The 17582-nt window shown below is 40.6% G+C and overlaps 1 protein-coding gene across 2 annotated transcripts in view; it reads right to left on the reverse strand.

Annotated features, from left to right (window-relative positions):
- Positions 1–609: 609 nt before the first annotated feature.
- PTPN2 (protein tyrosine phosphatase non-receptor type 2) overlaps positions 610–17582 on the reverse strand; it is a 34233-nt gene continuing 17260 nt past the window's right edge. The window contains exons 6-10 of one of the 2 annotated variants that reach the window (XM_048939285.1): positions 15650–15859; positions 14369–14527; positions 6942–7132; positions 5852–5953; positions 610–1407 (exon numbers count right to left, since the gene is read on the reverse strand). In XM_048939285.1, coding sequence (XP_048795242.1) covers positions 1386–1407; positions 5852–5953; positions 6942–7132; positions 14369–14527; positions 15650–15859 — 684 coding nt within the window. In that variant the 3' untranslated portion in view covers positions 610–1385. Of the gene's footprint in view, positions 1408–2017; positions 5954–6941; positions 7133–14368; positions 14528–15649; positions 15860–17582 lie in introns of those variants that run through there. The other variant, XM_048939284.1, reaches the window with a different exon arrangement.

Raw genomic sequence — 17582 nt, forward strand, 5'->3', positions numbered from 1 at the left:
CAGCAGCCAGACCTCTGTCCTTCACCAGAAGTAGGCACAGCCACATCAAGTTCAAAATGAAGCTGAACTTAACTGTGACAAACCCAGTGCTTGTGACTGAGACAATTGCAAGGTGGTGCTGAGCACTTCACTTAAATAACTGCTTCAAGTACTCCCCTGTTCAGTTACACATTGTACTTAAGCACAACTCTTCCATCAGTCAGCCTCAAACCCAAGTTAGGATTTCAGGTTGTGTATTCTAGCAGAAATACTATCCCATATTCCTGTGCCTTCCAAGTAGTTTTCTTCTCCCTGCTTTCAGGGACTTAAGTGTTTATACAGAAATCCTGTTGCAGAAGTACTTGAAGTACAAATCACATAGAAAACCTCCCACCACACAGTAGTTTAGATGTGCATAAAATACAGCTTTTCAGTGAATGAAGGTTTATCTGAAACTGCCACAACTCCCACAAGCACAGAATTGAGCTTAGCTCCCATAGCAGAAGGCACAGGGCTGAGTGCATTAAACCAGCTTCGGGCTGTTCCAGTTCAGCCCTTCTCACTCCAGCTGCTCAGAGCACTGATAAATCAGAGATGTGAAGTGAAACACTACACGTAACACACAGTGATGGCACAATACAAAACCTTTTAATGAAAGGTTCCACCTGGGCACCTGGCCCTCAGCCCGTTCATTGCAGGAAGGGGTGGGCAGTGAGACTCCCCCTTCCCTGAAGGCAGAACAACAGAACACATTCCCAAAGTTACTCCGAACATTCTGCGTATATTTGGTAGCAAACATAAGGATTACCAAATCAACTGGGCAGGTTAATGAAATAATGTTCTTAGTGGTGTATTACAAAAGAAATGTGCAAGAGTTACTCCCAGCTGAGACTACAATACTGAGCATTCATTGAAGTATTTGCATAAAGCCCATTCTAGCAAGAATATGTAGCAATGTTCCAGTTAAGACAGGGTATCAGGAAACACCACGAGGTGAAACATTTCTTCTAGTTCCAAGTAAGCTTTTAACAGTTGCTTCCTAGCATAATTTGCACACAACAGCACGTTGTCAATTTAAAAAAATATTTAATGCTGCCAAAATCGTATAAAAATACAATAAGAGTGGCAGTACAAAACAAAATATTTCCTAATTTATTTCTTTTACATCTTTCTACATTAATACAGGCATTATAAAAACACAAGACAGCAAGTCATTCTGTTTTGCAAAGTAGCATGCTGGTGGTGTTCTTCTTCCCCTGGATGCAGTTTACGCTGTAAACAGATAACTGAGGTCCTCCGGGTACTTAACAGACCTCACTTTTGTTCCCGAAGAGGGGTTCATGTCTCGCTTTGCATGTCAATAATTTGCAGTTTATAGCTGCAGAATATTCACAAGTCTTGGAGGCTTAGGTGTCAGTCAGTCTCGGCCTACGACATACAACGCAAAAGAAAGTCACCGATTCAGTACACAGTGCAAGGACAGAGAAATCAGAACAGACAACGGGTTGGCAACTCACTACAGAACACAAACAGCTGCTCACGCATGCACTGAAGTGACTACTGATCACTGTTTGTCTGCAGCAAGCACTCTTGGGAAGCTATTCCCACATCACCACGTAAGGCACTGCAGAGCTCCAAGTACAGGCCGGCTCAGCGAGCCACTGACACACGCACTAAGCCACAAGTGCTGCAGAAGTCTTTGACCCGAGTGGGACTACAGAAGGCTGCAGCTCAGCACTCGCCACCTCTGTGGCTCTAACGGCCAATCCCGGCACAGAGAGAGGCACGGAAGTTCTTAGGCAAAGTCTGCTTGTTGGCACATCTTCCTCAGTAACGAGTTGTGTTGCTCTTAGGAACAAGGCTACGCTCCAAGGAACACACACAGCCCGCAGTACTAGATAGCCAGTGTGCTACAAGCAAAATGCTTCTATGTTCTGCAAGCACTATGCTGATGCACACAGCAGGGCTCTGTTCAATCAGAATACCAAAAGTTATCCCGAGTGCTTATCCAATTTAAATAACGACTCAGACAGAAGTGCAATTTTGAACACTTTTTATTTTTCATACATAAAAATGAAAGACTGACCTAAACCTTTGGGGTGTCAGGGTTAAAGAACCCAGGAAGACTACTGTGTGTTATGGCAACTTTGCAAACTCCATTCTGTGACTTAAGCCACTTGGCCATTCAGAAGGCTTCCTCTTTTGTCACTTAATTAAGTCTCTTGTGCAGTCATCAAGTGTGTCAGGTTAAAGCATAACGCCAGCAGCAAGCTAAATAATTGAGTTAACATTCATTGAACTTAAAGCTCACCAGGCTGCTCATGGCCAACACAATCCAACACATGCACATGTGTATACATTTATACTTCTTCGCTACTCAGTGGAATATCAATTGATGCAAGTAAACCAGTTCAGTCAAGACCTAACAAATTATCTGGGTTTCACTTCCAGCATCTTATTTGCATAAAATAAATATCTGATTTTTCCAGAATTCTGTTTCACAATGAATTCAGTTTTCTTAATACATTTCAAGAGAAATACAGCTGTACTGTGACACTAAGTGGACTGCCCCTGCATGAAGAATATAATCAAACAGAGGACTAATTCCAAACCACTTGCAACTGAGGTCCAAACATTTCTTAGTGGTATTTTCATAAAAACACACAATTTGTATAAAGCTTTCATCTGAGAGTCAAACACTGTTTGATCAAATTCTGACATCCACTCCACCTCAAGCATTTTGACCAACATATTTCCAAACCAGGGAAAAGCCCAACACAGTAACACTTCAAAGCGCAAAAGCACTTTGGAAGTGCCGTGGAAACAGCCAACAGAAATGCCAGCAATTGGGGGAGTGGGGTGGCAGAAGGCATTTCCTTCATTTTCATTCTTTCTTTAAGCGTTTCCTAAAACAAACGTCCCTGGGATTGACAAGCCTTCATTCCAACCCACATTTATTCTTATGTAACATCCAACTTGTACACAACTGCTCTAAATTGTCATCCTACAGAAGAACAAAATACCACAAGGCTCAGTTTGCAGTCAGACACTGCAAGCCTCCACAAGTTCTGTTGGAGCGTTTTGTCCCAGTCCCAAATCTGACGCTGAGGGAGCAGAAAGAAGTTTTATCCAATCTGACACCTGGGACGTTCTAAGAGATCTAATACTCACGTCCCTCCCATTCCCACATTCTCACAGAAAAACTCACTGTTCAAATTGTTTTGTCCAAGACTTGTACTGGTTCAAAACTCAATTTAAGGAAGCTCAGATCTTGAAGATACTTACAAGAATGTAACCAAACAAGATTTCACCCATTGCCACTAGAAGATGCTCCTTTTACTCTACTGCATGAGAAGGTAATTGAGATGACAGAAAATGGCTCCCTGCTGCCCTGCCCCACAGCCCCCTCCCAACAAAGAGGGCCTCCTCAGCAGCTACACAACAAAAAGCCAAAACAGAGAAGCTGGAATTGGGGAAAATTTGAAGTGAGAACCTGCCAAGACCCAAGTAGAGTTCAGCATCTGGAGGATGATGGCAGACCAGAAAAAACCTCATCTAAAACAAACACAAAAGGTGGTAAATGACAGTGTTTTCACTGAAGCTTTTGCCTGCACTTTTTCCCTAGCTGCTTTTAGGTATTTTGAATTAAGTCTGGAATATTTCTTCATTATAAAAGCATTTAATTACATTCGACGTGGTTTTCTAAAGCCAAGATATATTTTATAAGGCACGAAAATTTACACGGTGTATCAGTTACAGCTGATACTTCAAAAATCCTCAGTCTTCCCAATTAAAGGAAAAAGAAAAGAATCTTCCATCCAACTTGTTGGCTAACTTATTGCAGTTGTCAAAATTATGAAGGCCTTAAAATGCATAAGCTGCCTGCCCATACTGTGTCACGGCCACTGCCATGCTGCTCTGCTATTAGAGCTGTACAGCAGGTCAGCAATGCCACAGGACAAATTATCTTTGTTCTACTGACACACCATTTCCCAAGTACAGAACTGCGTGTTCCAAGGAACTACACTTGTTTTCTCTTCCTTATCTGGACACTTTAGCATTTGTTTACTATATAAACAGTGCAGTTCAAAATAATAACATTAACTATTGTGAAATGAGTTTCAAAGAGAACGCACAAGTCAGCCTTGCGTATTTATGTCAGCCTGTTTGGGCCCCACGCCTGGCAAGTTACTGCTGAGATCTAACGTGCTGGAAACCTGTCAGTTCCTCTGGAAGGAGAGCAAATCGTCTCTCTCTCAGTATTTTTCAGCAATCAATCCAAAGAGTGCTTTATGACTGAACAACAACAAAACCTCAATAAGGAATCCCCAGAGGACGCACCCAAGCAGAAAACAATCCAGCTGGGACAGTGGAGAAAGTCAACACAACTTCTCTGAAGTCATCCAACAAGTCAATACTTGAATAAATAAATCCAGCTTTCAAAGTGCAGTCCAATGCTACCAAATAATAAGTTTCAACTTAATACACCACATATAAGCTCTGTGCCTCAAGAGAACTGAAAGGACAGCAAGTGATCTGTGTTCGGTTACTGTTTAGCTGTGTTGTTAGCGCCCAAGTAATGGAAAGAGACTACTCAGTATTCAAGTGCCCGCAGGATAGGTATTCCCAAAACATCCCATCACTGAGGGTTTTACTTTCACGCCTCTGAAATACAGCAACAGGTAACTTGAAGAGTAATTCTACACTTTGTGAACTTCTGAAAGTGGCTAATAACCGAGAATACTGGCTACAGGGAATACTACCAGCATTTGTTTTCTATCAAAACCACACTTGGAAGACAACGTAGTTTTCTTTGAGGTGCTTTCTACGTATCTTACTGATAAATGGATTTTATTCTTTATAGCAATTAATCTATAGACACACAGAACATTATGTTTCACATTTAATGGAATGTCAGAACTTTAACAAAGTTGGCCTTCAAACAGTAGCTGAAGTCTGAATACATCAATCAGTTGAACAGTATACTTTTCAGTGGGGGCTATGTTCTCCAAAGCCTCAAAAAATTCAAATTCCCAAGCCTTACTTAAATAACAAAAACTACAAAAAATAAATAAGGAATGCAAAGTAACAGAGTAGAAATCGTAAGTGCTTCATCAGACCCCTAGCTGCTCACATCATAAATCTGAGAGTCAAAATACGGGGCATGGTTGCACTATTATTTTCATGCACAAATTACACGTAATTTCTAAATCAAATTCTTTTTTGGTCAGAAATTTGTACAAACTGAGCTTTTAAAAGTACAGTGAACTACAAAAAGATTAAATATGCAATTATAAAATATATTTATCCTAGGTCATAAGAATATAAAATGTTTATGCTCATGTCACCGGTACATTACACATTACACACATTTAAGGATAACTTCTTGGTATTAATAATGTAATGGTACAACACTGTTTATTGCTTATGTCAGGCATGTAAATTTAAATCCAAACAGCCTTCAGTAGCTACAACTCTGTGGTTCAGGGTTTGCTCTAGATCCAGTAGACCATTTTGGAACGTTGCAGCTTTGTACCTGCTTATATAAACAAAAAATAACAACTCTGTTGGGGGGTAGCAGTTCATTTAAATACCTGCAGTGGAAAGTCCTGAGATGTTGACAGATTATCAAGTTTACATCACTCCTCTATTGTATGTAATGGCCTGCACCCATTCCAGGTGAAAGGAGTTTACTGCTTAGAGTCACACCCCTGGTCATTAACTCACAGCAAGATCAGCTGCTGGAGCAGACAAGCTTACTGTTACTTACAAGGAATGTTCTTGAAAATATATCTTCCAGCAAGAATAAGCGCCAACTAAAATCAGTGTACCAAACCCAATCTTAGCAAGAATAGGTTTCCAATATAACCACCTTTTTCTTTTTCTTTCAGTCTCATTTAGCTTCTGCTTCATCTGCTGGAGCTTCTGTGCTGTGTTAGCTTTCCTATCGTCTCGCAGTCGTTTCCGGGCAGCACTTAAAAGAAAAAAGGAAGATAAGAAAAAGGTAACTCTTCAATTGTATGTTCTGTTCCAACAATCTTCACATAAGTAGTTTCAGGTAAGTGAAGCCCCATAAAGTTAGCAAATGACGTACGCAAAGATGTAAATAGCCCTTGGTGTAAGCATTCAACAGGGAATGGAATTAGCTGAATTATTTGCCTCTTGCTCTCATGCTATCTGAGATGTTCCACATGGAGGCTGCAGGTATGTGCAGCATAAGGTATGAGATGAGAGCAGTATGTAACGTCTGCCCTTGCTACAGGGCTCACGCAGCTCTGCACAATCCAGCTTTGGTCTCTTGCCCCATAGAAATATGGGCAGACCCCAGGGACACAGTGCCCAAAGCAACTCAATTCCCAGTACAGCAGCACACAGCAACCTCAACTCAAGTAGATCTAGGAGCTCAGGCATTTGTACTCACAATGAATATTAACTTGATACAGAAAGACAAATTTATATACCATAGCTAAACCACAGAAATCTGTGAACATGTAACACAAATGGAAGGCAACATGTGGCTTTCATCATGCAATTTCAACCACCAAATTGGAAATGGCAGGTGATAAAAATCTTTGTGCTTCTAAAGTACTGTGTGTTTTACCAAAGTTGTTAAAGAATTCAAAATGTGTATTGAATTATGTTGAGTATTTTTAGGACCTAATTCACATTGTACTACATTTTAAAGACCTAATTCACAGATAGATTACAGGAAAATGATTGCAAGCTTGAGGTTTAGAGACATCTAAAGCTGAAGTAGGTCAAGAGAAAAAAAACCATACCTTTACACAATGAAGATTTATCAAAACAAATATCTGAATTTAAAAAAAAAATAAGACTCAAATGCCACCTGTCCTTTCCCTCTGCTACAGAAAGATCTTCAAGGTTTATTATCAGAAACTCACAGTAACTCAGCCTCTCAAAAAGCACCTCTGTCTTCTAAACAGTTTCTTCATTTTACCTACATTTCAACATTTCCATCTGTGCCATCTTGAACTTTAGTGGACAGGCCAGTACTTATTTTATCCACTTGATCTTTACTCTCCAGGCCAACGCTGTTCCCATTGTACTTCTCGGTGGTTATTTTGGCTGGGTGTGGAGGAGACTGCTCACTACTTGGCGCCTGGTCCTCCTTAGAGAGCTCCTTCCACCGTTTCTGCAAACAAGAAGAATATGATTCAAACATTCTCCTAACGCTGAAGGTACTCTTTGTCTAAGGTAACTTCCTACAGAATAGCTGCAGATGTGGATTAAAGGATCTGAGAGATCAAAAATAAAAATTACTAGACAAATAAACAAGGTCAGACAAAGATGTTCTCCAGGCCAACTGACAGGCCGGGTTATATCAATAGAAATACTTAATGCTGCTGGAATACTAGGATCTTGCTAACATGATTTGTGAATTGCAGTAACTGAGAAGAACAACTTCTACCACCAAGTACACATTCTCCCTAAATTTACTGTAAGGCACAGTGCAATAGCACAGCCATGACAAATACTAACTTTGCTTCAGGAACAGAGCAAAAACCAAACGTGAGAACGCTGCAGTGAAGGTTTGCGTTCTGAAGAGAAAAATCTAATGAGCCAGCATAAACAATTTCCAGACAGACCAGATATTACAGCCATTCCTACCTACACAGACCAGTAGGTATGATGGCTGCAACTAATTACACAAATTTCAATCAAAGACTCCAGTGATTACATTTTCTTACTTTTATACGACAGATAAGCACAAAACTCTTAAGAATATTCATATTAAAGATCAGAAGGTCAGGTTTTGCTGCACGAACAGCACAAGCTGTCTTTACTTTAGCAGTATTTTGTAGGGATTGCTGATGTGTACTTTCCTTTGTTTTTAGAGAAGTTCATGCTACGTCTCAGAGATGAGACAGTTCTCATTAGATAAACGGCCACCCAAATTAATTCCTACAGCCTTCAAAAGGCTTAAGGAAACTTGTTTTTTGGAATGAGATGGGGAATCTAAGGAAGGGAACAGGAAGGGCAGGCTTAGCACAGTAAATCTGCATTGAAAATTAGGATAGTACTGACATGTCCTTATACTACCAACAGGAAAAAAAAAAAAAAAAATACAATGAACAGAGTCTGTCAGAGATTCCTACAAAGAAAACAATGAAGAGATTTTGAAGTTCCCTAAGACTTGCCAAAATCTAGATATACGAGACTGCCCTTCTTAGATGTAATGCTAGCATCAGAAACATCAACATCCAGAAGGAGCTGAAATATCTTCCTTCTACATTGTTTGTATTTTTAGTGGAATGGCTTTGGAGATTATAATTTTTTTTTAATACATATTTTGCAACTGATGTGACATCAGTAGCAAAAAGGCACAGGTACAGCACCACTTTCTAATCTGATCATCTCCCTTCTGCCAGAATCCATAGAATCATAAAATCACAGAATCACCAAGGTTGGGAAAGGCCCACAAGATCACCCAGTCCAACCATCCACCAATCACCAGTAGCCCTCACTAAACCATGTCCCTCATCACAACATCCAAATGTTCCTCGAACCACCTCCAGGGTCAGTGACTCCACCACCTCCCTGAGCAGCCCATTCCAGTGCCTGACTCTTCTGGAGAATTAGTATTTCCTAACATCCAGCCTGAATCTCCCCTGGCACAACTTGAGGTCATTCCCTCTCATCCTACCACTAGTTACATGAAAGAAGAGGCAGACCCCCAGCTCACTACAACCTCCTTTCACGTAGTTATAGAAAGTGAGAAGGTCTCCCCTGAGCCTCCTCTTCTCCAGACTAAACAATCCCAGCTCCTCATAAGCCCTGTGCTCCAGACCCCTCACCAGCTTTGTCGCCCTTCTCAGGACACGCTCCAGCGCCTCAATGTCTGTTGTAGTGAGGGGCCCAAAACTGAACAGAGCACTTGAGATGTGGCCTCACCAGTGTTGAGTACAGAGGGACAGTAACTTCCCTGCTTCTGCTGGTTGCACTATTTCTAATGCAAGTCAGGATGCCATTGGCCTTTTTGGCCACCTGGGCACACTGCTGGCTCAAGTTCAGCTGAGCATCAATCAATACCTCCAGGTCCATTTCCTCTACACAGTCCTCCAGCCACTTTGCCTCAAGCCTGTAGCGTTGCCTGGGGTTGTCGTGGCCCAAGCGCAGGACCCAGCATTTGGCCTTGTTGAACCTCATCCCATTGGCTTCAGCCCAGCTCTCCAGCCTGCCCAGATCCCTCTGTAAGGCCTTGTTACCCCCAGGCAGACCCACACTTCCAGCCAACTTGGTGTCATCCACAAACTTACTGAGGGTGCACTCAATGTCCTCATCTAGGTCATCAATAAAGAGACCGAAGTTTAACTCATCTTAAAAACCTCTTTCTAGGTTCACTCAAACCAGAGACATGAACCTGAGAAGCTATTTGCAGTAAACAAAAGTCTATACCTGACACAATGCTCATGGGCAGCTCCACACCACAGCCCTCACTGTAACTGCTGTACTCCTAGTGTCACATGCCTTCCTGCTCTACAACTGAACACTCTTTACGTGGGGGCCACTGTTGTAAGAGTAATTAGGGCTTCTTCTCAGCCTGTCCAGAAAGCTGTGGGTAAGGAGTTAGGGAGGAAACCCAAAGCAAGGCCTCTATACTGCATTTGATATGTTCTAACTCTACCATCCACCATTTCTTCAGCCTTTTGCCAAGGCCTCTATTGCATGCACTGGACCTCTGGGTAACTACCTCCTCCACATACTTCAATGATCCCTTTTCATATTTCTCTGAGGATACAGTGAAGATGCTGGTTTATACCATTCACAATAGCTTCAAAATGAGGAAGTAAGCTTGTCTTGTATGGTCCTGCACTATTCAGTGATTTCTTGTCACCTCACTCTCTTTCTCCATATGCCTACACTGTGCTGTTACCTTTCTTGGCTCCAAAACACAGTAGGTTCTTACATGCAAGAGCTGCCTAAAAACAACCAGTGTTACTGATGCCAAAGTTGCAACCTGTTAATTCATCTAAGTCCCATTAGCCTACAGATCTACTACATCACAAGACAGATATTCACTTGGCTTGGAGAAGTAATCTGAAACAAGTGGAAGAAAAAAAATAAATGAAACTAAACACTAAATTGGTATGCTAGACATTTGTCCTAATAATGACTTCTCTATAGTCTTTCTTGCATGAAAAAAAGTTTATGCATAAGAAATCCTGCAAGTGACAGAAGGTAAAAGGAAGGCAAAGAATTGCTGCCAAAAAAAAGGACACTGAATACCTTAGGGTCCACTAATCACTTTTAAATGTCTATGATTAGAAAGATGAACTGTAAATTGACTCTTTGCAAAACGAGGGCCAGATTGTCGTCTGTGGAACAAATTCAAGACAGACCCAAAAAAATACTCTTCAGAAACTCATGTCAAAACCATAGCTACTCATACATGAAGCTACTCAGACTACCCCACAATGCTGATTTTCCAACCATTGAATCAGCTTTAGTAATAAACTAACTCCTCCACTGCACAGGTTTTGTTTCACTTTATAAAGAAACCACCACTAACAATTTAAGAAAATCCACAGTGTAGATTCACCTTACTTCCAGAGAAAGTCTTCTCACAAGACTGTGTCAAGAAGATATTTGCTGGCTAAGACAAATACTAAATCTGGGGTAACAAGCACATAGGAAGAACTGAAATCAGAGACAAGCTTACTAATTTTATCACACAAAAGGAATTTCCCACCACTCATTCTACTGCAAATGCAATAAGTTGGCTCAAATGGCTAGTTCAGAATGAAGTGTTAAGTTTAAATCTCCATGACAAGACTATTTGAATGTCAGGACTGCAAAAAAGTACACCTTTAGGCAAACAAGCAGCAAGGGCTGAGGTGTTGAAGTTTCCAATTAGATGACAGCATCTGCAACTTAAAAAAAAAAAAAAAAAAAAACACAACAAAACAAAACACAACAAAAATGCATCTCTGGAACTGAGGTTGGGAAATGATGTCTGGAACAAACAAGTGATGAAGTTTCCACCACTGTCATACAATCATCTCAGCTTTAGTACACTAGGAGAGTGGTTAGGCCCTGGAACGGGCTGCCCGGGGAGGTTGTGGATGCCCCGTCCTTGGATGTGTTTAAGGCCAGGTTGGACGGGGTCCTGGGCAACCTGATCTGAATGTGTATGTTTGGTGGCCCTGCTAGGCAGGGGGGTTGGAACTACATGATCCTTGGGGTCCCTTCCAACCCGGGTGATTCTGTGATTCTGTGATCTTCAAAATAACAACCAAAATGTTTGAGTAGGATAGCTAAGCTTTAGGGCCTGTACTGCCTCTTGGAGGCAACAAATAAGGTGTATGGGCAATAGAAATACATTAAGATTTTTACCTGATCCTGTCAGCTGAACAACAGCTCCAGTTTTGGGGATTCACAAATGTCAGTACAAAGCTGTGATGTTCCATGTCAGCAAAACACCTCTGTGGATCTAAGTAATTAAACTGTCTTTGTCCTTTCAAAACCACAAATTCATTTACCTGAGACCACTCATTTCAACAGCTGTTTTCTGAAGTGGCAAGTTATTCCGCTGCATCACTGGAACAATTTAACTTTGTTAATGAGGAATTTTATAGAAAACTTCAGTCTTGTTCCATTTCATTTATAGCACATAGTACTGCAGTACTATCAGGATGCAAGTCAGTGCTTTAGTTACAAAACCATGCTATCAGCACACCAACCACACAATTCTGTGGGGCTCCAAGGCAAGCGAGGTGAGCACTGATCCCTTCCTGAGGGTCTTGGGTGGAAGCCCCACATGTGCTAAGTGAGAGGAAAAGTATTCCCCTATCCTGATATAAATAAAACTACAGAATGGCCTGGGTTGAAAAGGAACACAATGATCATCTACTTTCAACTCCCCTGCTGTGTGCAGGGTCGCCAACCACCAGACCAGGCTGCCCAGAGCCACATCCAGCCTGGCCTTGAATGCCTCCAGGGATGGGGCATCCACAACCTCCTTGGGCAACCTGTTCCAGTGTGTCACCACCCTCTGAGTGAAAAACTTCTGCCTAATATCTAACCTATATCTCCCCTATCACAATTTAAAACCACTCCTCCTTGTCCTATCACAATCCACCCTGATAAACAGCCATCCCCCCGTTTATATGCTCCCTTCAAGTATTGGAAAGTCACAATGAGGTCTCCCCAAAGTCTTCTCTTCTCCAAGCTAAACAAGCCCAGTGCCCTCAACCTTTCTCCACAGGTGCTCCAGCCCTCTGATCTTAGTGGCCCTCCTCTGGACTCGTTCCAAGAGTTGTGTCTTTCTTTTACTGGGGACCCCAGCTCGGACACAGTACTCCAGATGGAGCCTCACAAGCGCCGAGTGGAGAGGGAGGATGACCTCCCTCTCCCTGCTGGCCACCACTTTTTTAATGCAGCCCAGAACACAGTTGGCCTTCTGGGCTGCAAGCACACACTGCTGGTTCATGTCCAGCTTCTCATCTACCAGGACCCCTAAGTCCTTCTCCACAGGGCTGCTCTCAAGGAGATCTTCCCCCAGTTTGTATAAACACCTGGGATTGCCCTGGCCCAACTGCAGCACCCTGCACTTGCCCTTATTGAACCTCATTAGGTTTTCAAAGGCCTACTTTTCTAGCCTATCCAGGTCCCTCTGTATGGTTTCCTTTCCTTCCTGTGTACTGACCACCCAGCTCAGTTTGGTGTCAGTACACAAACTTGCTGAGGGTGCACTCGATGCCACTGTCTGTCATTGATGAAGATGTTGAAGAGCACCGGTCCCAAGACCAACCCCTGAGCAATGCCGCTTGTGAGCAGTCTCCACCCTGACACAGAACCATTGATCACGATCCTTTGGCTGTGTCCAGCCAATCAATTCCTAATCCATCGAACATCCATCCTTCAAATCCACACCTCTTCAATTTAGAGAGCAACATGGTGGGGGACCATGTCAAAGGCTTTTGCAGAAGTCCAGGTAAGCAACACCCATCACCCTTCCCCTGTCTACCAATGTCATCACTCCATCATAGGCCAGTAAACTGCTTGCCTGCAGAGTTCACTGAAATCCATGGAGAAGTCAGAGACCAACATTTGGTTAGTGTTACTTTAGAGAAACCTGTCATTACTACATGCTCACTCCAACACCTCTCACACTCTGGACATTACAACAATTCTCTGCAAGTGGGGAAAAAAAATCTAGCCAACCTTGAAAGTGGAAATGCTCCTGTTATGTACTGCAGGCTTGGGTCAAACACATACTGATTTTGTGCACGTGACCATGATGCGGAAAGAGAAAAGCATCTGGACAACTAACTGCACTGCAGAAAATACTGACTTAAGACAGCTCATCTGAACAATCACCACAGAAAACATGCCAAATGCAGAAATAACAAAGTTGACGAGAGTATTCCGAGTTGGCAATACTTCCTTCTGTCTATTTATATTGAAAGATTTCTTGTTTCTGCAAGTACGTGGGAATCAGAGCTGCACAACTTGAAGCACAGCTTTTTAATAAGCAGAAAAATTATGGAAAGAGAACACACTCATATTCCCAGAAAGCTCCAGAAAGGTAGGAGGCTGCACATGTTTGGATGAATCATGCAGTATTCTAGGCTCTCAGTGCAGCTGTTCAGATGAGCAGCAAACTCTCTACATGTTGGTAAGTAGCTGTGTAAAGTGATTTATTTATATACATAGCAAGTCAAGGAAAAAATTCTAGAAGAAGAATCTGACAACTTCCAGAACCACAGGAGATGTTTAAGCTGATCTGCTTCATTAATTTTAATGAATCAATAAAAAAGCCCTAGCATATGAAAGCAGAATTAAGTCCGTTACACAGCCTCTCCTCCTGGCCCTCCCTCCCCCACCAAGACATTTGAAATAGCTGTAGCTACCATAATTCCTGCAAGCTACACTGACAGAGCAGTGAGATTTGGTAATCTCTGAAATTCACTATATTTAGCTAGATTCTAACTGTAATATAAAATTTAAAGGATATGAAAAAAATGAAGCTTTACTAATAAAGCTCATTTTTAGCATCAGGCAATTATTACTGCTAAGAAAATGTAGGGCAAGAAGTTAAGGAATCCAGCAGAGATTCTTGTTATCTTTTCGAAGTGACACCAAGTGTTACTTCTGCTTTTCAGTACTGAAAATAGTGATTTAATCTTTTTAAAATTAGAAATGCAAAAATAACTTGTCTGTACATCTCAGAGAAGACAATTACATAGGATTAGGAGATAAGCAGCTAGAAAGGGCTGTACCTTTAATACCCTCAAGAAACATACTGGAAAAGGTACCGTATTTTAAACCCACAAAACTGATGATTTTAAAGTAGCTCAGAGCTCATTTTTAACTACTGTTAGCAGTCTACTGTTTATGCTTAAACACACAGAGCTAAAGTAATTACCTGTATAGTTGAATCCCCCATTATAAATTTTGCTCCTTCTATTACAGCCATATATGAAAATCTTAGTTGATCAGGTGTCTGAATAAGTCCCATTCGGTATTTTCTCATATCCAGTAACACCTTCTTAATATCTACAGAAAATGGATCCTTTTTTTCCATCTGTAAAGAAGGTTATATTGAAAGTGTCATAGACATGGTTAAAAAAAAATTACAGATAAAAAAGGTGAACCACAAAATGCAAACCAAAAATTCCATCACATTATGTTCCTGGTAGTTACGTAAGAAATTAACACCTCAAGATTTCTAAATTGGTTTTCACAGGAAAAAAGAAAGAAAAAGGAAATCATTAACGAAAGCTTGTCCTAAGCAAATCTACAACCATGTGTTAACCAAATAAATCAGTACTCTATTATCAAGTCTTAACTATGAGGAATTTAGACGCACTTGGTTTGATTCCAAGATGTACTTCAAAGTAGGCCTATCACAATCAGAATCATAAAATAGCACTTCCTACAACTCCCGAGTAGAACAGCAGTTTGGAGTAGAGCAGACACTTCCTTATTTAAAGCAGATCCTCTAATTTATGTGTAACACACACATTTTGAGCTCCATGCTAGACTCATGGGAGCTGTTTAAATCACATATCTGCACTCCTTGCAGTGTTTGCTTTAATTCTTTTAACGTTAAAGTATGCTTGCATCAAAATACACACGCTGGGGTTTTGCTGTTGCTGTTTGGTTTTTTAAACTACACAAAAAAAAAACTGAAGAAAAAGAACAAATTGAGAGGGCATACTCAAAACATAAGATGACTAGTTTAGACTTCAAATGAAATCATTTTCCTTAACCCTATGCCATACTTCTCACTATTAACCAACAGAGCCAAAAGTGGATTCTGAAATTTGAAAATCAAAAACTTAAAAGGTACTTTAAATTTTATTTAACATTTAAAGTGCAGTCAAATTATGAATAACGATACAATCCACCTAGGCTAATCTCAATCTACTTTGTGTATCTCATCTAAAAGAGAAAGAGTGCTGCCTATGTACTTTCCAGAATGCTGTGAAATGGGTGAAATACCTCCAGATAGATTTATCAATGTATTTTAAGACTTTTGTTTATAACCATTAAAACGTGAAGAAGCCTGATACCCTAACTAAAACTTTTACTGATACGTCATCACCTTAAATGCTTTTAAAGCCTTCTGACCAAAACACCCACAATGGGAACAAAGGCAGAGTGTGGGAAGGAAAGCAGTGACAGAAAACAGCTAAGTACTTACCAGAACAAGACAAGAGTCTACTAATGAAAACGTGCCGGATCGTCCTATCCCTGCACTACAGTGAACCACTGCAGGTCCATGTTCAGGACTTAGACAACCAGATTCTCTGACTTTAAAAAGGAAGTTCAGGAATGAAGCTGGGGATTCAGGAACTCCAAAATCTGGCCACGTAGTATAATGAAAGTGAGATATCATCCTGGATTCTCCACTCTAGAAGAAAAAACAAACAATGCAACTAGAAAGTACTCAATTTGTGTTTAGTTAGCACACATTTCCCCAGTCCAAATCAATACAACTCTATTTCAAACCTCCCATTCAGATAAACAATCTAATATCTTTTTGCAAGCTGGATGACTAGTAACAATGCAACATGAAGCATTTCATCACCTGCATTAGTAGTTTTTTTTCCCTTTTGAAATTATTACTAAATATTGTTTTTCCTCTTCTCAAACTTTCACTGTTTTATTTTTTGCTTCACTACTTGCCCTTAAATATTCCTTCTAAACCATTAATGCAACTTAATGGCTGATGGCAATCATGTTATGGTGGACAGGACTGAAAAAATACCCATCAGCATTGCAAGCACTCTCTTCTGCTCAGAGCAGGGTACAATACCAAGAGGTACCAGCATCTCCTTTCTACTAACTGCACCACTGAGAGTAGCAAGAATGTGCAACAAGACTCAGCTTGAAGTATTCATTCATTGTAAGTAAGTAAGAATTCAAACACCACACAAATTTTTCCTCGGCAAATAATAAAACAACAGTCAGCTAATCTGCATGTATACTGAAAAGCTTCAGTCATGAATTTGAGCCATACCTTCGCAGAACTCCCTTCAGATTTGCTGTTAAATGCTACTCCTTGCCTCTCCTCTCCTTGTTACACGCTGATTCTGAGACAATTTGGTCAGCAATTTAGTTCAGGAATTTTTAATCTCCCTCCATTCCACCTATTTTTCCATGGTTTTAACATCTATGTAAACTTGCATATACTTGAAACATCAATAAATTTAAGATATGTGCATTACAGAAAATCCATTTTTCTTTTTCAGTAACAACAAGCTATATGAGGGATAACATATGAAACTCCTTTGTGAAACTATGATTGCCCAGTTCATAGTTATCACAATTACAAGAATATTCTCACACTGTCTTTTGCCCTGATACTGCAAGACTGCACATTTGCACAGACAACAGGATCTATTACTGTGACTCAATTCAATCTTAAATGCACAACATTTTGCAGGGATGTTTCAGGGATAAAAGATCAACATGGAAAACAGTCGGACCCATCACACTTGGTACATGAGTATACAGTAACATTTCCGAAAGGAAAAATCTACCAAACCCTCCTCGATTACATAAATACAGGGATTTTCCTTTCTTATTTGTCTGAAGCAAAGCACTAAAAAAAGTCTGTGTTCTCAGCTGAGATGTAGCTTTAATGATACCAGGTTAATTTAACTAGCCAACTTTTTTTAAACATCAGGAAGGAGATGTTCTTGAAAAGAAGTTTGGTAGTTATAAAAATGTAAGGAATGCAACATACTAAGCAATCTCCTCAAAAAAATCTCCAGAAAAATAATTCATCAATTGACAAAATAAAGAGAAAAACTGGAGAGGGGAGGTAGAAGAACATAATAGGTAAAGAGAAGCTTAAAGGTGTTCCTTCTGAATGTAGGTAATCTTTTGAAGTGGTAATCTGTACTCTCTCCTCCTCCTCAAGATTCTTAACAGTATTCTAGATGAAAGCCTCCCTTATACCTCAAAACAACAAAAAGCAGTACTTATCTATGGAAAATAAAGCTGACCTGTGGGATGGAGTCGAGTTTTTCTTTTGTTTTAATCCCTTACTGTAATAAGCACTAGCATCCTCACCTTTAAACAAAGAAAAACACACAGTGGTGCTTCCACCACATGGCCAAGTGTCCCCT

Source organism: Lagopus muta, chromosome 3 (genome assembly GCF_023343835.1).
Source record: "Lagopus muta isolate bLagMut1 chromosome 3, bLagMut1 primary, whole genome shotgun sequence".
NCBI lineage: Eukaryota > Metazoa > Chordata > Aves > Galliformes > Phasianidae > Lagopus > Lagopus muta.